General features: G+C 35.9%; 1 protein-coding gene across 4 annotated transcripts in view; it reads left to right on the plus strand.

Annotated features, from left to right (window-relative positions):
• Window positions 1–20654, plus strand: part of RIC-3 (RIC3 acetylcholine receptor chaperone) — an 80155-nt gene extending 59501 nt beyond the window's left edge. For all 4 annotated transcript variants that reach the window (XM_072535571.1, XM_072535572.1, XM_072535573.1 and 1 more), the window contains 4 exons: window positions 2057–2227; window positions 4307–4457; window positions 17674–18827; window positions 20216–20654. In XM_072535571.1, coding sequence (XP_072391672.1) covers window positions 2057–2227; window positions 4307–4457; window positions 17674–18827; window positions 20216–20428 — 1689 coding nt within the window. In that variant the 3' untranslated portion in view covers window positions 20429–20654. The remainder of the gene's footprint in view (window positions 1–2056; window positions 2228–4306; window positions 4458–17673; window positions 18828–20215) is intronic.
• Window positions 20655–21321: the final 667 nt, after the last annotated feature.

Below are 21321 nucleotides of genomic sequence, written 5' to 3' on the forward strand. Positions count from 1 at the left end.
TGGCCTAGGTAGATATATTCCTGGATTTGTTCTTTCTCACTGCCATTTATAGTTATACGTCTGGGGTCATCTGTGTTTGTCATTATTTTTGTTTTTTTCATATTCATTTTTAGGCCGACGTATTGTGAGCTGGCTGCTAGTTCCCACATCATAATTTGCAGTTCCTCGAATGTGTTCGCTATAATCACTATGTCGTCAGCGAATCTGAGGTGGTTTAACTTGTTGCCATTAACGTTAATGCCAAAGGTTGACCAATTTGTAGTTTTGAAGACGTCTTCTAGGGCTAGGTTGAAAAGCTTTGGCGATATTACGTCTCCTTGTCTCACTCCTCTCTTAATGGGGATGGAATTTGTATTTTCGTCTAGCTGTACTATCATAGCTGCATTTTCATATATATTATGTATTAGTTGCCTATATCTCGAATCTATTCTACAATTATTAATAGTTTGTTCTATGGCCCACATCTCGATACTATCCAACGCCTTTTCATAGTCGACGAAGGCAAGAAATACGGGTAGTTGGTATTCATTTGCCTTCTCTATCAATGTTCTCATTGTCAGCAGATGGTCTGATGGACTATATCCTTTGCGGAAGCCAGCCTGTTCAACCGGTTGGTAATTGTCCATTTTGTAGGTTAATCGGTTGTTAATAATTCTCATAAATAGTTTGTATACTTGACTGAAGAACGATATAGGTCTATAATTCTGTAGATCACATTATGGAGACATCTATTAAATAGCTCTGTTAGTACAGGGATTGTTAATATTTTTCTTTTGACGTTCTCCTTTGTTGTTTCATTAGGCTAGACTTGCGAGCTGTACAAGGATGTGTAGAAGTCTTTGACAATATTTGTTATTTTATATTTGTCCTTCTCTTCCTTATTGTTGGCGTCTTTAATTTTGATGATTTTCGTTTAGCAGGTGCTTTATGTGATGAAAATTATTATGAATTATTTGAATATGCATTTGTTATCATATTCGCTTGTTGAATGATCCTTTCTACTGTGCGTACATATATACCAGCAGCTGTCTCACAAGTTGCTTGATATTGGTTCGATTATTTTCAGGAAAAAGTATAGTATGAATTTCAAACTAGTGTCAAATCCAGTGGTTAGAAATTCTCGAAAATAATTCTTATCGGTTCTTTGTATGTCCCTAAATGTCTATGTAATTACGGTTTTATAGATAAAATAGTGTTTGTAAAAGCAAATTTCTTTTATTGTTTAAGTGGGTAATACAATATTTTGCAGTTTCCAATTTTTTTCCTTAAATTGTTTAATATTGCAATGCCACTGGATAGCTGTTTCTATTGTCTAAGCTATAAAACATTTCTTGAAACTGCTCGCCAATGAACTTGGTAAAAGTGTTTATTTTGTTAGTTATCACTTTGGAGGTCAATTTTAGAATTTTGTTTAGAATATTTATCATAAATATCTATTTTAACGTTTTCTATTAGTATCATTACCAAGTATACTTCGTTCAGTATTGCATATAGATCTTCCACAAATTTAGCCATTCTCTTCTCTTCTTATCTCTTGTGTTCTGATGGGATCAACTTTTTTCAGATCATTTGTCCAGCAGATAGTGTTTCTCCATTGCTTTTATCAGTTCTCTCACATTTCTAATATCTGAGTTTCTTGCTAATACAGTTTTAAACAGTTATTTAAGAGTAGTTAACTGCAGTTTTGAAAAGTTTCAAATTTATTGGACAACATTGGATTGCAAAATTATTGAGCAAAAACAAAAAAGTCATCGCACCTTATCTTTAGACTGTTGTATTGGAGATAACTTTAAATTTTTTATACCAAATGTTAAAAAACTTAAAGAGATGTTACCTTTTTTCAAGTTCCAAATAAACACCGTATACCACACAATATATATCACTAACGTGTTTATTTTACTTGTATTTTTTTTTATTGTAATAAATAATTTAACAACTATTGTAGTTTAGCGTGTCTTGTTTTTCTAATATAACTAAGCATTTGAGTTTTCTTACCACGTTGATTAAATTCAAGTTGTTTTGATCATTTTTAAAACTTATATTATATTCTTAACAGGAAGAAGTTGTGGCTAACGGATCTCTTCTTAACCAGGAAGACGATCAGTCTTCAGTCCAAGTTCTCGGTATGGAAACTACCGCTAGTCGGGAAAACGGTCAAAAGTGGACACGCTCCGGTTCACCATCGGTGTCAGCAGCTCACCCACACTTCTCCGATACACCACCTCAGGTACATATGATAAACTTCATCTTAATCACAATAAAAATAAAATAGAATAATGTTCAAAATTTCGTTATTTATTTAGGCACTCAAGAGGTCCTGGTAGAACTAGGGCTTACTAGTAGAAATATAAATATAAATTAACATACATAGATTATACATTTCACTTCGTTCTACAGTCCTTGCATTGTTTTCTTCTTCAGTCCCTTCTATTTGCTTCTATCAATCCACCTTTTCTCTCCAGTCTCGTACACCGATCTCGAACGTTATCTTTCCGTCCTTGTAATAGTTTACCTTTCCTTGTCTTCTGTATGTTTATTTCCGGATAACCTAATTGTCGTAATTATTTCCTGTCTTAGTTTTTTCGATATGTTCTATAGTTCGTCTCACCTTTACTTTGCAAATTTCATCAGAGAATAAGACACATTATTAATTAATTTTAGTGAAAAACAATTCTTGGAATTATGGCACAGAAGAGGTTGTTTATTGTTTACACTAAACCCTATTCATTTTACAAATTCCCAATTGTCAATAGAAGCACGTGAAAGCCAAACAGGGTCGTACTGATGTGTATCATATGGTTTTTAAAAATATTTACTTTTGAAACTGTTAGTGTAAGAATTTCTTGAAATTTAATTATTATATCACAATTAAACTAAACTCTAAAACATAACACGACCAGTAAATAACTTAACAATAACTATAACATAAATATAACACAATATATTAACTTAAAAATCAACACGATACAATTTGAATTTAAAATGCTGGCAAGTTTGGATCTGTAACATCAGAATCTGTCTGGCTTAAGGTAATAAATTATGTTTAATAGCCTCTTGACGAATGAGACGGTGAATATCAACACGTGCTTATGTTTATAGATGGGAATTTGGTAAACGAATGTACTTTATTAGAAAGTATTTCCCACAAATTACTTCCTGACTTTTGTTCACCTACCGTCTTCTGATTGGTACACTTTGCTACGGCAATGTTTTAATTTAACATCTGTCTAATGTTGGATTACAAATTCTTTTGGATACAATTGGCATTGCTGCGATAAAAACATCCATACGGATTGCATTACACTATATTCCGTATACTGAAAACTCAAGGTGAGAAGGACTATAAAAAACGTATTCTTCGATCTTTAATTATTGTTGTTATTTTTAGTTCTCTAAACGTGTTTTTTATTTCATTGTTGGTTCTTCTTCTCCAGAAGTCTCCTGTTGTTACACTTCCATAATATTATTCTTAGAATTTTTCTCCTCATCTCTCTAAAAGATCAGTTTCTGATTTTCACAGTACCCATGTTTCCCTAGAATGTGTTGATCATATCGCTTATAATATCCTTTACCGACAGGTCCTGCCTAAGCGTCTCTCCCCAGGTCTTTTTTTGGTCTTCCTCTCCTAGTACTTCCAGGAATCCGCAGATAAGCCATTCTTCGTATTGGGTGATTACGGTTTCTACGGTGAACATGACCAAACCATCTTAACATATGCTCTCTCATCTTGGCACAATTGGTGTCACCCCTAGACTTCCCCTAATATACTTATTCCTAATTTTATCCTTTTTTGTCACTCCACGCATCCATCTAAACATTCTCATTTCCGCCACATGCATTCGTTGTTCTTCGTTTTTTAACTGCCCAATATTCAGTTCCGTACATCATAGCTGGTCTTACGGCTTACGGTGTCACACAACACAAAACTCGCTTCCTTCCACTTCGTCCGTCCAAGCCTAATTCTACTTCATGCATCTCCATCTATTCCCCCATTACTCTGTAATACCGATCCTAGGTACTTGAAATTATTACTTTTCACAACCATTTCACCATCCAAATATATCATTCTATTAATTTGTACCAACTTTATCTTTAAATTAACATTCCAAATATATACTCTGTTTTTGTCCTACTAAGTTTTAAATCTTTTTCCTCAAGTACTTGTCTCCACTGTTCCAGTTTTTCTTCTAAGTCGCTTTCACTATTTTCACTATGTGTTGGTCTAATAACTGTCTTATAAATTTTTGTTTTTGTCTTTTTTAATACGTACTTATTTGATTTCCTTCTTTTTCATTTAATTCTGTAGGAAATCTTTTTGGAAGGTTCCCTACCACCTCAGTCGCATCTTCTAGTAACTGACTCCGCTACGGAAGCCCAAAAAGTCGACGCCGAAGAAGATCCGGCGGTAGTTTTGGCTGGAAAGATGACTTTGTCCGTCATTAGTCTGGACTCTTCCGGTAAGTACAAAAAGTGATCTTATTGTAAACTGAAAATTCTAAAGACTAAAAGACTAGGACTGAAGAAATAACTCTTGTGAATGATGATAGACAACAAACGAAATTATATCTATGTGATAGGATTAAGGACGTTTTAAGTAAATAAAGAAATCGGTGAAAATATTTAACGAATTTACAATTAAATTTTTATATAAGATATATGCTTTAAAAATTTTAAAATAAAAAGTGCTGGTAAAATTAACATTTTTCATAGACCTGCAGCTCTTTTTAAGTGAAACTTATTTGTGTAGAATTTTTCTTGTCTTCTATATATTCTCGGTCTAGACTAAAACGTGTTAATAAGGTTCTGAAACGTGTTCTTGTGGCATGTCTAAATATTGTGTTTATATATCACAGATGTTCAAACATTAACTAAATAATCTTACATCTTCAAAGTTAAGATGTATTTTATATATGCCGTTTTTCTAGTATTTTTCTAGGTATATTCCCGTTTACTTGCGGCATTGAGTTCAATTATCAAGTAACGTTTAACCTTAAAATTCTTCTTCTTTTTCTTGTAATTGTTGGAGATCTGACGATCTGTTAATCCCGTTGCTGAAGTATTTCTCGAGAGGTACACTGTCAACACTGCCACTACCCGATGGGGCAGCATAAAGTGCTTGCTTTGTACCAAGTCTGCTTGTTCTTGGCTTAATATAGAATCAGGATGGCGTTTGTGTATCACCACCATTCTTATGGCATTCACCGCTTCGCCGTAGCTCACCCCTTTCAGATGAGTTTACGCTTCTTAAGCGGGATCTTTTATCCCCCAAGCTACTGCTCTTCTCTTGTTCATTACGCATATCTTTTTTCTCGGTAGTATCGGTCTTCTTGTGAGGATTTTCATCCTTTCAAGTCCCTTCTCATTTTCCTCTTCTTGGTCAGCTTCCTCCTTTGAGCCCCCAAAAGATTTTTTATCTTAAAGGTCGGTTTTGCTAATCCTCTCAAACAATAGTGCAGAGGCCTGACTTACCTCTGCTTCTTGTTTACCATCATGGTCAGTGGGTTTCATCTCTCTGTGTTAAAGCCGAGCAGTCTGGTTAGTGGTTTCCCCCTTTCTGTGTTAATGAAGAGTCTGAGTCAGTGGTCTCTGACTCCCTGTTCTCATGGTTTCTTTTTTGTTGTTTCGTGAACATTTAATTCCCACGAGTATTTAAGGAATGGGTGGTCCGCTTCTGCAGAGTCCCGTGTACAGGAGTAAGGTTATATGCAATGGGGTTTCGTCCTCTTCCCCAAGGGTAACGTTAGTAATACTGTTACCTCTCTTAAGCCCTGTTATTTTATATTACAGTTCTGTGGCTAAAGGACTAGCTACCAAACCAACTCTCCAAACACACACACATACACTCTCTTAAGCCCCCTCAACAACGGCGAAGTTATACGGCTCCCAGAGGAGGCGTAGCGAAAGAATCCTTGGCCTTTCCTTTTGATCTCTGATAAGTCACATATATCTATTCTATGTTTTCTTACTTCAATAATTGTGTTCTGGTTCCTGATCTCTTCCATTTTAAGATGCTATGATCTTTAACTCTTAACAGCTATTTCAAATTGGTTCAATCGTAGAATCGTCGGTATCTCCTAAACACTAACACCAGCGTTTTTTAGATCGACCAATGCTTCTTCCCCTTCTTTCTGGTTTTCGCCATTCTATTAATATTTTTATTCCATTCTGTTTATTTTTTGTCAATTTTTTAGTAATTTAGGTAGTAGTGATAAATCTCTTGGTGTCCTAAGGGTACGTTTATGTTGAAACTTCAATAAGCGATAAGCAATGAAAATCGTATCATGTTTATATGCGACGAGTGTATGTATGTTTATAAGCGACACACGCTTGATAGCCGAGCAACGATAAAAGCGACGATAATTAGTGTGTCTATTTTCTATGCTTCTCTCTTTTATAAAAATTGTTCGGCGTAGGATAGATATTTTCTTCTCCATTTTTTCTAACAGGCAAACTGTAAACAAAAATAAAAATCGCTAAAATTACATCACTGTTGTTCCCATGATTCTACTAGTGTCATTCTTGTATACTTTAGCCTTCATTTCTATATCAAGATGTTGATTTCTCCATACCATGTCGTTTAGGCAACCCTCTTTATTGGCTTTTGTAATGTCACATCTTACTTAACTTTCCTTGTTGCTTGAGTTAAATATCCCTATGTCTAGATAATTAAAATTTATTTTTTGTACTATTACTTTTTCGTCAACATCAACTCACCTCGTATCAGCTCTTTAGAATTGAAACAACTATAAATATTTCACATTCATATTTTTTTTTACTTAAATTTCTTTATTTACTCAAACAACTATATTTTTCCTCGTTATTGATTAGTTTAGTAACCGACCAAATGATATTTCCTCATATTTATTTGTTAAATATTTAGGTATTTTAAGTTATATAGGTACAGCCATAAAAAGCTTCGTGCATAATAGTTCATCGATCAGCAACCTGTCTTTTGTTTTAATTTCACCAATTTTGGGTCATCATCCTTAAAAATTATATTAAACTTACACATTTACAAATAGATAAAAAGAAATAAGAATTTGACTTACTCACAATCAATTTATTCTATCATTAACGACCGATTTCGCATACTATAATTTGCTATGCATCTCCAGGTCCTAAGTTACATGGTAAACTAATTTGATTGTGAGTAAGTCTTATTCTTATTTCTTTTTACCTATTTGAAATGGACTCACACAAGCAACATATTCAGGATTTACACATTTACGTTTCTTACTGCAAATTTTTCCATTATTCGCCTTTAAAAGGTTTTTTTTTTGTATAAATATGTCTACTTTAATTAGTTCGGAGGCTCTTTCATAAAGAATAATACTTTATGAACGGTTTCATGCCTGCCTGTCAAATTAAAGTTATTTGACAAACGCTTACGATATTACTTAATTTTGACGGTGGAACAACCGATTTTGGATAAGTTTTTACGAAAATTTACGAATCCAGCAATAACCGATGACTGCGATTTTGCTTTCATCGCCGAAAATGAATTAATTGGAAAACTTTTACTGTAGAGTTACATAGATAAGTGTAAAAAATGATCGCACGAACAATTAAAATTCTATTACAGAAGAATTTTTCAAATCCTTGTAAATTTACCACAAAAGAATCCTATTGTTGATGTCTGTGGAAAATGCAAGTAGGGATATGCCAAAACTGAAGTGGAAAGATAGTACAGATAAAGACGTGAGGGATATTGGCTGATTGTCAACGGTTGGCAATGATCAGGAACGTCATTTCGTTACTTCTTTGTTCTCTTTGTTCTATCAGCGGCATTGCACAATTCTAGGTTAGTCGATCGGCGGCGGCGTCATTTTAGTAGTGCTGCAACTAGTCTCTCTCTTTCTCTCCCTCTCTCTCTTCCGTTTTCTCTCTCTCCCTCTGTGCAGCTTTACAACCCTTCCTGGGTATTTGTTGCGTGTACTATTTGTTTCATTTACTTCGGTTCATCATATCTTCTCTCCAATGTTGTATTCCATGCCATTTAAATCTTTAATATCCGTTTGATGAGCCGTTCGTCATGGGTTTTATGCACATGGCCTCTGGTTTTTTATCTCGTTGATTTTTCTTGGTTGGTTGTAGATACTTTCCGATTATTCCTTTGTTCTAATTCGGTACTCTCCAGTTATCTCATTTTTCTCCGTATTTTGCGTTCCATCTTAGTTCGTTGTGTTTCGTTATGGTCCAGGTTTCTGAGCTGTGTATTATTACTAGTATCTTCTACATTTTCGATATCGACAGTATCTTTGATTTCAATATACCGTGTAATGCATAAAAGCCCTTGTTACCTTTTTGTATTCCTGTCCGTATTTCGCTACTCATATCGTTGGGAGTAATAGTGGCGCCCAGATATTGGAATTCTTTTACACCTTTACAATTGTATGATAAATAAGAAACAACCAAAGAAATGGACAAAACCAACTAACATTCAGGAGTTCGAAAAATATATTGGTAATTCGTTGAAAGATACAACAACAGCAGACATCAATATATTGAACAAACAAATAGTCAACACAATGCAACAGGCTCAAACTAAATATTGCCCGACAAGCAAAAAAGATGAAAAACTGAGTCAACCCACGAAAACCCTTATAGAACTAAGGCGACAAATGAAAGGAGATAACACTACAAACAAAGAAGCGATAAATCAAATAAATAAGACGATCACAAAGGCGATAAGAAAAGACATAGGAAACTACAATGTAGAAAAAACAAAACAGGCAATAGAGCAAAATAAGAACATGAAGAGGAGCGTACAAAAGGGGAAAATAGAAATTAACAAACTGAGAAACAGAATTGGAGAAGAAACAACGAACAGAGATGAAATATTAAGAATAGTCGAAGAGTTCTACACAGAGTTATACATATAGATCAAGAAAAAAAGATAACAATACGGAACCTCCAATTACACTAAAAACTGGGGTATTAAACCAAGGATCAGATTTAATGCCCGATATAACAAAATCAGAAATAAAAGAAGCCCTGAAGAAAATGAAAAATAATCGAACCCCGGGTGAAGATGGAATAGTATCAGAAGCACTAAAAATTGGAGGGGATGTATTACTTGAAAAAATTAAACAACTTTTCAATATCTGCCTTCACAGCGAAAATATTCTAACGGACTGGAACAACGCTACTATGATTCTATTACACAAAGCAGGAGACAAAGCAAATTTAGAGAATTACAGACCGATTAGCCTCCTCAGCCATATATATAAGTTGTTTACGCGAATACTAGTTAAGAGAATGGAAAGAAAATTAGAGACTTATCAACCAAGGGAACAGGCAGGATTCCGAAAAAGTTACGGAACAAATGACCATCTACAAAGTATAAAAACCCTAATAGAGAAAGCAGTGGAATACAATAAACCTCTAGTTCTAATATTTATTGATTTTCACAAAGCCTTTGACACAGTTGAGCTAAGCAAAATATTACAGGCGCTTAAACAATGCAGGCTAGATTATAGATATACTAAATTATTATACAAAATATACCTTCAGGCAACAACCCCTGTCAGATTACATACTAACAGTAATCGCATAAAAATAGAACGGGGGGTTAGACAAGGAGACCCAATGTCACCTAAACTTTTTAATACGGTGCTAGAACATGCTTTTAAAAATTTGGATTGGATGACAAAGGGAATAAAAATAGATGGAAAATATCTAAACAACTTACGTTTCGCCGATGATATACTTATAATAGCTGAAGATCTAGGTATGGCAAGAGAGATCGTACAGGAACTCGTTGTGGCTACAGAAAATGTAGGTTTAAATATAAATATCTCGAAAACAAAAATCATGACCAATTTGGTACCCAACCAGAACATCAGTATTGGTGGGAAAGAAATAGAACTCGTAAATAGATATAAATACCTGGGACATGAAATTATGATTGGCAGGGATAACCAGACTCATGAACTGAAGAGAAGAATCGGCCTTGGGTGGGCAGCATTTGGAAAACTGAGAGAAACTTTTAAAAGTGAGCTGTCCACATGCCTAAAGAGAAAGGTATTTGACCAGTGCGTCCTCCCAGTCTTGACGTACGGAGCAGAAACACTTACCTTAACAAAAGCAGCAGCTACCAAACTGAGAGTAACGCAGAGAAGAATGGAGCGGTCCATGTTAGGAATAACTCTGCGAGACAGAATAACCAACGAAGACATCAGGAGAAGAACCGGAGTGACTGACATCATCGGGAAGATAGCCAGACTAAAATGGAGATGGGCAGGACACATAGCCAGAATGACAGATGGGCGATGGACAAAGAGGTTATTGGAATGGAGGCCAAGGGAAGACAAGAGAAGCGTCGGTCGACCACCTACAAGATGGACTGACGATTTAAGAAGACTCAATAAAAACTGGATAAGAGCGGCGCAAGATAGACGGGGTTGGAAACATGAGGAAGAGGCCTATGTTCAGCAGTGGACTCTTGAGGCTGGATGATGATGATGATGCTAATTTACAATTGTATGTGTTCATATTTGCCGTATTCTGTCTCTATCTTCTTCAAGTTCCATCTTCCATCGAAGGTTGAAAATCATCATGCCTATGCGGACCTTGTTGACTGCCGCTCTAAATAGTTCTGCACTATTGCATTTAAACCATTCCCTCAAGTTCTTAAGCCAAGATATTCTTCGTCTTCCCACATTTCGCTTTCCTCGAATTTTGCCTTGCATAATAAGTTGCAATTATGAGTATTTTGGCCCACTCATCACATGTCCTAAGTACCTACTCAAGCTTTCTTCTTTTGATAGTCAACAATATTTCAGCTTCATTTCCTATTCTTCTAGTAACTTCTGCGTTTGACATACTTTGAGTCCATGTCTCTATCTGCTCCTCGGTTAATGTGCACATATTTGGTTTTCTCGTAATTGGTCTTTTTTGTTTTCACAAACATTTTCTTTGTTCTAGTGATACTACTGCCTACAGTTCTATAGACGTCAGCGTATTCCAGAATAGTTCAGAGGCCCTCGTCTGAAAACATCTGCAGTTAAAGAGTAGTGGCATAGTTTTGTCTTTATTTGAAACCATCTTAATAAAGAACGTTCATCAATCAGCCACTCGCGTTTACTGCTGGACATAGGCCTCCCTCAGTTCTTTCCAGTGTTCTCTACACTGGGCCGCTTGTAGCAAGTTTCCCGCTACACGTTTTATATCACCGGTCCATCTAGTCGGTGGTCATCCTCGGCTTCTTTTATAGTTTCTGGGCCTCCATTCCATAATACGTCTTGTCCACCGTCCATCTTGTGTTCTGGCTAAGTGCCCTGCCCAGTTCCTCTTAAGCGTCGTGGTTATTTCGATGACTCTGCTCCATAAGTTTGTATAGGCAAAACACATTGGTTATAAACCTTTCGCTTGAGACACATGGGAATTGAACTTTTTAAAATATGGCTTAATTTGCCAAATGCTGCCCATGTCAGGCTTTATTCGCTTCTGTATTTCATGTGTTTGATTGTCTCTGCTTATTTTGATCTCGTGTCCCAGATATTTGTAAGTGTCTGTTTGTTGTATGGTATTATTGTCTATAGTTATATTTCCACTCATTACGAGATTTGTCATAAGTTTAGCTTTCTCAAAGTTTATCTTTAATCCTGCTCTTTCAGACAGAGTTTTAAGCGAATGTATCATAGAAACTGTATCCTGTAAGTTATCTGCGATTAATACAACATCATCTGCAAACCTTAGGTGATTTAATCTTTCTCCATCTATATTGATGCCCATATCTTGCCATTGAGTGTTCTTAAATATTGACTCTAGAGCTGCCGTGAACAATTTTGGTGAAATATTGTCTCCTTGTCTAACTCCTCGATCTAAGCTGAATTTTTCTGTGTCTTCGTGTAGTCGTATACTTGATGTAGCGTACTTTGCACCCATATATTTCCCATGGCCAATCACACACTATCTCTTACGATATTATCATATACTTGTCAGGAATCTATAAACAGCTGGTGTACATCTTTATTGAATTTCTGGAAGTCTTTTACACTGATCTGAAAAATACTTTTCATAAATGGGTATAATTATTGTACTTTCATTTCATTCCTTTGACAGTGTTTCTGATTCTCATATATGCTCCACCAAGCATTGTATCGTAGCAGACAGCTGTTCTCCTCCATGTATTTTCATACAAAAAAGTTTTGGGCTATTTGCTATGAAATCTATGAGATTATTAAGAAGAATATTGTGGAAATGTGTTTTCGCTGGATATGATAGCACCTTAAATGTAAGATATTTATATCCGATATCCGAAAGTACAAAAGTAAAAGCTTGCCTAAATGGTGAAATTAAAACAAACAATTACATTTTATTTTGATCTGTATTGACACGATTTCAATATTGTATTTTGTTCATAGAAATTTTTTCTAGAATAAACTGTAGAAGATGTAAAACCAATGTTATCTTTGTTGAAATATATTTTTTGTTTTCAAGTTTTGTTCTTTTGTATCTTCCATCTACTTTGTAGCCGTATATATCGTTGCAGTCGTTTAAAAAAAACTGGGTATGTTAAATAGTTTGGATTATTTACTAGTTGTGTTTGTGTTTTCGAAAAATGTCTCCTTGAAAAGCTTTTACGTCTGTAGTTGCTTTACAGCATAATTTTTAATTATATGAAATTTTAATTAGAAACAAATAGGCGAGCGTTTCTTCCTAAAAAGACGCTTAGAAACGGAATATACCGAATAATTTTTTTGCATTTCTAATGCACCAAGCCGTTTTTACTCGATTCTATATATTTTTCTAAATTTAAATTTATTTTTTTTTATTTTTCCAAGTGGGGCGGCAATTGTTATTAACAAATAATTTATAAAAAATAATAATAACACCGAATCGCTTCAGAATTAATTTTTTAGACCTATCTCATCAAAACACTTTCTCTCTTAGTAATTTTTCGAAAAATGCTTCCTTTTCGATTTTTTTTTGCAATTCTTTGTTGAAAAAATTCTTTAATTAGTGATTTTTGGAATTTCTTTCCTACAAAAAGCTTTATAATCTTTAAACCTAGTACAAGTATGAATATTTTGACAAATGTAATGGTTTCCATTTCGCTAAAAACATGGGCCCAAATATTTTGAGCGGTTGCGCGATTGTTGTAGTTGACCAACCAAAAAGATCCCCAGGTCCTAAGAGTCTTAGGCCTGCCGCCTTCTTAGCCAATTGGTCAGCAATGCGGTTGCCTTTATTCCTATTGTGCGAAGCTTGAGTTAGTGACTCGTGGCACTCCATTACTAACCCTGATGTGACACGTGGTCTATTCAAGGCTAGTAGCGCTTGTCTGCTATCTGTGCAGGTTATTACAGTTTTCCCTGCTATACCTTTTTGGGTTATCTCTTTTGCGACTATGGAGATACCAGCCAGTTCTGTCTGAACTACGCTGGCATTTTTGCCCATACCCCACTTTATTCTTAGGTTCAGTGATTTGGAGTATATCCCGCATCCTAAACCTTCTTCCATTTTGGAGCCATTGGTGTATATGCAATAGGCATTTGCCACGTTTTCTCCCTATACTGTCTTGTTTCGATTTTGTAGCATTTTGTAGATTTTGTAACTCCATTGCAGCAGTTGGTGTTGTTTTCATGGCACCTGTTATATTTATGCAAGCCATCCGCTGAATATGGTTTAGTTTGTTGTTAATCGCTGTTGCCTGTAGCACTTTTGGTACCCAAGCAATAGATCCGTAAGTTACCATTGGCCTAATGACAGCTGTGTACACCCAGGCGATCACCCTGGACGAAAGGCCCCAGGTGTGAACCCCTTCACCCCAGACGAAAGGTGACATTTAGACTGTAGTTTAGAATCCTTGGGGGCATTAAGCCCGTGATTCTTCTTTTACTGGTAAAGAGGACCACCTCTGTTTTTTTAGGACTCCAGAGCAGTGGTTATAGCACCCCACCCTATGGACACCCCCTCGTATCCATGCCTCTAACAGAAACGTCTTCTACATTTCTACTTATTGCTCTATTAGAGAGCATACTGAATATCCATTCGCTTACGGCCAGGGGAACATTCCTGACGTTGAGCTGTTGGGTGATGGTTGGGAATGTGGTTTTATCAAACGCTCCCTCAATGTCTATGAATATACCTAGGAGGATTCCATGAAGTGGGGTATGGACCAGAACTTCATTCCTTATGTACTTCTCGCATAGCCTTTCCATCGTTTCCAACAGAAAGGATGTTAGGTTTAATTGGCTGGAAAGTCTTTGGTAGGGTGTAGTCCATCCTACCTGGTTTTGGTATGAAGACCACGCGTACCTCTCTCCACTTCCTAGGAATATATCTAGAAGTGACTATTCAGAGTTGTAAGACTTTTAAGTATTTAGGGCCAATTAGAAGTCGAGATGGTACTTGTATGAAAGATATAGAAATGAAAATAGCACGGGGAAATAAGTCACGAAAGTGCTCTATGGAGTGATATGGAACACCACTCTAACCAAAGAAACCAAAATCATCTTTCCGAGCATAGTGATGAATATTACCCTATATGGAGCGGAAATATAGCCAATGACAACATCAATACGAAATAAAATATGAACGGTTGAACTGGAGTTTATGAAAAGATGTATACAAATCACCAGAGCGGATAAAATAACAGCACAGCAAATATGGAACAGAATGGAAGTAGAATGCTCAATTACAAAAAAGTTAGAAAATTGAGCCCTGCAGTGGTATAGCAAAGAATGCCAGAGCACAGGTGACCGAACAGAATATCGGACTGAGACTTTCTGTGAAGAATAAGGAGAGGAAGACCTGTTATAAAATGGAAAACATACCTACTGTACAAAAAGGGTATACATATGCGAAATTATGAATATAATTTCAGTGTATGAGGACTGTATTACATAGGGCTGGTTCAAATAAATTAGGATATGTAGTAAAGAGTTATACAGATTATAGCAAATCAAGTTTATAAAAAGTCTTACCAATACTTCTGCTGTACACACTAGCGGTTTTTTACAGGCTTTCACTCTCGGTTGTTCTTCGTACGGGGAAGCTTTTTTTTCCGGTTCCTGAATACATGTCTCGTGGTAGTAACACTGAGATCACGAGGTAGAACACATTTGCGCCTGTATACGATTTAAAAGAGTATTCGTGGTATTTTTCGAGTAACTATAAGCGGGAGAGAGAGAGATAATGTCTGTTGTTAGCGGCAGTCAACAGTAGAGAGAATACGTCTGTTGCTAACGATACCCAATAGGGAAGAGAAGAGAGTACGTCTGCTGCTTGCGAAACTCAGCAGGCGAGAGAGAGCGTCTGTTCCTAGCGATAGGCAGCAGGCAAGAGAGAGTCTTTTTCGTTTTGCTATCTTACAACTGTCTGTATTTCTAATGGAGTGGTGTTGAGTGGAAGTGGGAAGTATTACCAAGGGTTGGACTAGGGTAATAATTGTAAAATTGTGGTAGAATGATAGTAATTAATACAGCGAAAAAATGACATGATTTTTCGCATGTGAAAAATTGAACACCTATATAGGAAATGCTATGATAGATAGAGACCTCGGAGAAGGTGACTGGGGGTGCTATGGAGGACGAAAACGGTGAACTCGTAATAGAAAAAAGCCGAAGAAGAAGAAGAAGGGAAGAAACATTGAAAGGAATTTGCCGACTTCAAAGTTTCCAATGACATTCCTTACGAGTCCACTCCCACACTGGTACTGAAATCGCTCATGATGATTGTTATGCTATTTCGCTTTACTTTTGTGTCATAAAATCTTATAACGCGGTGTAGAATTTCTTAATTATGTCATCTTCTTTACCTTTTGTAGGAGCATATACCTGTAAATTTCAAAGATTCTCCCGGCTGTGTATAAATTACGAGCATTCCATGTAACAAGTCTGGTTACTCTGTTCTTTGGACCCTCTTCCCACTGAAGGCCCGGGATTGGAGGTCATTTTTAAGTTCTTTTCTGCCATATATGGATAATTTTGGGGTACTCCATGAGTAATAAATGCAGTGGTTTCCTGTTGCCTTCTGCATCCTTATTCCTTCGATCATCTTGATTCTGACCGTCGATACCGACTTCCTTCCGTTTACCAGCTCGTCCGCCCGACGCCGTTGATCAGTAAGTATGCAATTATTACATCTGCAGTTGTTCGGTAAAACTTCCGCTATAAGTGAGAACTAGCTGTTTAATGAGGACCAGTTATCAAGAACCATCTTCCGTCTGTGACGCTCAATATGGTTGTTTTGATAAAAGGTATCGAAACTGTATTTAAATTCTGCTCGTTAGAATATAATAGAGCTATTTTGCACATGTCTGTAGATCCTCCTCCTCCTCAGTCCTAATCCCTATTGGGATGTGGTGACACCATCAGGCCTTTACAGTTTTTGCACGATTTCTCTCCATCCTTCTCTGTCCTGGGCTAGTTGTTCGGCTTCGTGTAACACTTCGTTAATCAGTATTTTTGTTTGATCTACCCAACGGCTTGGAGATTTTCCCCTAGGTCTCTTTCTTTCAACTCTACCCTCGACTATCAGTTTTTCCATCGTGCCTGTTCTTCTAGCAATGTGTCCAAAATACTGCAAATATCTCTGTTGTATTTGTTTAAGCAATCTATTCTTTACTTTAAGTTGTTCTAATATCGATACGTTAGTGCGATGATCAATCCAGGATATTCTCAACATGCGGCGGTATACCCACATTTCAAAAGCGTCCAGTTTATTTTTATCCGCTTTCTTTAAGGCCCACGTTTCGGATGCATATGTCGCTATGGGAAAAATGAGCGCCCTTACCATCCTTAGTTTTGTGTGTATTGTTATGCTAGAATTTTTCCAAATTGCTACCAGTTTCATCATAGCTGTTCTAGTAATAGTCAACCTTCTACGTATCTCTCTGTCACACCCTCCTCCATTTGTTATTAGGGACCCCAGGTATATGAAACTATTTACTACTTCAAAGCCCCCAATTTCTTTAATGTGTTGAAGATTATTCCGAGCTCTGTCTACTATCTTGATCTTTGTCTGACTCCTATTTAGCTGTAGTCCATATATTTTGCTTTTTTCCTCCAGACGTCTCATTATGTCTTCCATTTCTTCTTGATTTGCCGCGATTATTAAAGTGTCATTTGTATATCTCAAGTTATTAATTTTTTGACCTCCTACTGTTATTCCGCGCTTCCATCCGTCTAGTACCTTTCGCATAATGTGTTCGCTGTAGATATTAAACAGAGTTGGCGAGATTATGCATCCCTGCCTGACACCTGCCTCTGTTTTGAAATGATCGGAATGGGTGTTGTTTATTTTTACTGTGCACTTATTATTTTCATATAGACTTCTGATTAGTTGAATTAAGTGGTGGGGTGTTCCCATTTCCGCTAGTGTCTGTAGATAGATAGTCAATATTTTTACATAAAGCTAATTGGTATGCAATATATTTATGTTTATTTATGATCTCGTAGAGTCGATTTAAAAATAATTTATGCTATTCATTGAGTTTTCACATAATGTGACGTACTGATACAAAAAATATTTTTCGAAAACACAATAGTTTGGTCTAATCTGTAATAACATGAACTTGTTAACTAGAATCCAATCCTATTAATATATCTAACAGTACCTGATTTAATCCTTTGCACAAAAACAAATTCACATCACTGCGTGAACGTTTATTCTAGAACAAATTTCAATGGTTCGTTCAAATAGAAATTTTATTCTTTTTTACAGAAAATGGCACCGACGAGTCGTCCAATTCCGGAAAGAAGAACGAAGACAGAAGTAGCAGTAACGTGTCTGAGGAGTTCGAGAAAATCGATATGGCACAACTTGAAGAACAAATCGATAATATTATAGCAGAAGCTGAAAACGGTAGCCTTAAAGAAACTGAAATTGAACTCGTAAAGGAGCCCAAAGAAAGTTCACAGTTTGTTGCTCGCGAAACAGAGGAATGCATTAAGCAAATTGCGGAAGCTATTGATTCTGGCTATCCTGAAATAGACCAAGAATCTACAGAAAATCAAAATGAAGCTGAAGAGAAAGCAGATGTTATATCTAAAACTAAACAGGAACCTTCATTAGCTTCTGTCGAAAATTTAATCGCTGAAAAGGTAGAAGCTGTTAGCGAGACTTTTCAAGATAAACAAAAAGAACTAGATGAATTATTGACAGAAACTGAACAAAATTTAACAAAATCAACTGAATATATAGATGATCAAATTGAACAAATAGAGAGAGATTTAATCAAAATTGAAAAGGAACAAGAAGGAATGGCCGTTGAAAAAGATAATCTACCCGAACCAAAAGAAGTAAAAGAAATTATTGATGAAATTAAAGAAGAATATGTCATTGAAGAGGTTATTATACCCGCTACTTCAAAAGAATTAGACAAGAACAACGAACAGAAGGTGGAAAAAGTTTCAGAGTCTAATATTTTAGGTAGTCAAACATCTGATGCAATTTTAGAAGTTGACAAAAATAAGAAAAAACTGGATGGTTCAAAAATAAGCGCAGCACTAGGTGAAGATAAACCAATAGAAGGTGTCGTGGTTCAACAAATAACCAGTGATACCGTTGAAGATAGTGTGGAAGTCAGTGAAAACATCCCTGAGAAAACTACAGAAGAATTGGACAGGTCCTTAGTTACGTCCAGCAACGAAGACATTCTACCTCAAGATAAGAGTGATATCGAAAGACAAGAAAAAGATAAGACTGATAGTACCATAAACAAAGAAGAGTTTGTAGAGGAGCCTGCCGACGTAGAAGATATAGTTGAGGTGGAAGGTGAGGACTATGTACTAGAAAGTGACGAGGAAGTTGAAGAAGATTATGAAAATGAAGAAGTCGTTGTCCAGGATGAAAGTAACCAAGGAGCAGTGTTACAAGTAAGTTGTTGAATTACGTTGTTGATAATATTGATAGCATAGAAAGATGTTTGCTGATTTAGATGGATTGTAAAATATCTATATAGAACATATTATAGTATCTTGAAGCCCAAATATGTTTTGAATTAAGTTTCAAGTCGAGAGAAGTGGCTTGCCAGTGTATGATTGCGATTATACTATCGTCCAATTAAGTTTTGTAAAGTATAACTTTATTTTTATTGCGTGGTTCAAGTCCCGGACCTAACCATGATATGGCGACTCTAATGCAATATCCATATGACCTTTTGCAGTGTTAATCTTCAAAAGCATAGTGTCAAACTTTCGTGTCATTCTAATTATTATTTATAATGCTTCAAGTGACTACTTTTGTGATTTTTATAAACACTAGATACAAAGCAATTTCCATAAATCGACTTGTTCGGGGTGCTGTTAATATTGAATTATTAAATCTAAAATCCAAAGGTATTACTTATCCACATTTATGATTATTATCGATATGGGTAATAATTAGTTTTTTTGCTTACGAGAGGGTGCTAGTTATTATGAATATTATTATCCAGATTTAGCCATACGGCTCATACTCCCTCTAAGGGAAAAATTCACTCATCCCAGATACTTAACGTACCAAAAGTATTGAGCTCTGGTGGAACTCTTTCCGTGTTATCGAGCCCTAGGTGACTTGGTATGTTGGAGCATCCCCCAAAAATTTTCGTACACATCTGGACGTCGAGAGGAGTACAGCTTTCTGCATGGCTTTATAGATATGGTCATTTAGACTCAGCTGTTTTATGTTCTCTAGGAGGTTTTTGGGAACAACACCAGTAGTAGATAGAATAATAGGTACTGCCTGGGTACTTTCCATTCTCCATTGTCGCCTGATTTGTATTTCTAGATTTGTACTTGGCGATCTTTTCGTTGTATTTAACACGTAAATTATTGGTGTTGGGTATCGCCACATCAATAAGTGTTGTTTGCCTAGTAATTTTATTAACTAGTATGAGATCCGGTCTATTATGTGCCACTGGTTGGTCTATAAGCACAGTGCAGTCCCAGTATAGCTTGTAGTTGTCACTTTCAAGCATTCTGTCAGGGACGTATTGATAATAAGGAAGATGGTTAGTTTGGAGAAGTCCCAGTTTGTGAGCTAGTTCTTGGTGGATAATCTTTCCTACTGAGTCATGACGTTCTTTATAATCAGTATCGACAAACGCCTGATAGCCACCGGTAAGATGTTGGATGGTTTCTTGGGCTTGGCATCCATATCGGCATTTGTCGGCATGCTTTTTTTTCTGTGTATATTGTTAGTATGTCTCTAATTATACCAGTTATTACTTTGGTACTAAACTAATACTATACAAAAATTCTAATGTTAAATATATTATTTTAAGGAAAATTCTCAAGTACAGCAAGACGCAGAAGATGACGAAGGAGTGGAATACGATGAAGAATATGAAGAGGAAAGCGAAGACGAAAACGGAGAAGAAATCGAACAAGAAGTAGTTGAATATATCAGCGATGAAGAGGAAGAAGTCGAAGAAGTGGAAGAGGAAGAAGAGGAGGAGGAAGGAGAAGAAGATGGAAAAGTTGTATCGCACGTATGAACGTCACAATTTTTTAGAATAAAATATAACAATTATGCCAAAGCTAGTTTTCTTATGAACGACCATAGATTTAGAATTTTAAAGAATTTTAAACAAAATTTTAAAGCCAAAGCTTTGACCTCATAGTGATTATTAGTAGTTCTTAATTTTACTGCAGATTAATATATACGAAGTGTTCTACATTTAATGTCAGCATTAAACAGTAAATGTTATAACTAAAAAAAAATGGAATGTGACCCTCTGGGGGTTACGGAGGAGGGGAAGCATAGATTTCTTATCGTCTACGCATGGATCAATTGTTTTTAATTTAAATCATGAATGTGTTGCTTGTGTGAGTCCATTTCAAAAGGTGAAAGAAATAATAAGTTAGACTTACTCACAATCAATTTAATTTAACTAATCGGACGACCGGTTTCGCTTTCTACAATATGCAAAGCATCTTCAGGTCACGATACAAAGTTAAAATGCTGAAAACAATAATCCCATATTAGGGTGTTGTCTAATAAAGATAAAAAACATAGGTAGGTATATAATTTGTATGACCTACCTATGTTTTTTATCTTTATTAGACAACACCCTAATATGGGATTATTGTTTTCAGCATTTTAACTTTGTATCGTGACCTGAAGATGCTTTGCATATTGTAGAAAGCGAAACCGGTCGTCCGATTAGTTAAATTAAATTGATTGTGAGTAAGTCTAACTTATTATTTCTTTCACCTTTTGTTTTTAATTTAATTTATTTTATTTGATTTTATTCCACTTAATTTGATTCGATTTAATTTAATTATATTTAATTTAATTTTTTCTATTAAGAAACACGCATTGGACTGCGTTTACTACTCCATGAAATGTATGGTCGCGCGATCGTTTAATTTTATCGCTTCAGTTGCT

This window comes from Diabrotica undecimpunctata, chromosome 6 (genome assembly GCF_040954645.1).
Source record: "Diabrotica undecimpunctata isolate CICGRU chromosome 6, icDiaUnde3, whole genome shotgun sequence".
Lineage (NCBI taxonomy): Eukaryota > Metazoa > Arthropoda > Insecta > Coleoptera > Chrysomelidae > Diabrotica > Diabrotica undecimpunctata.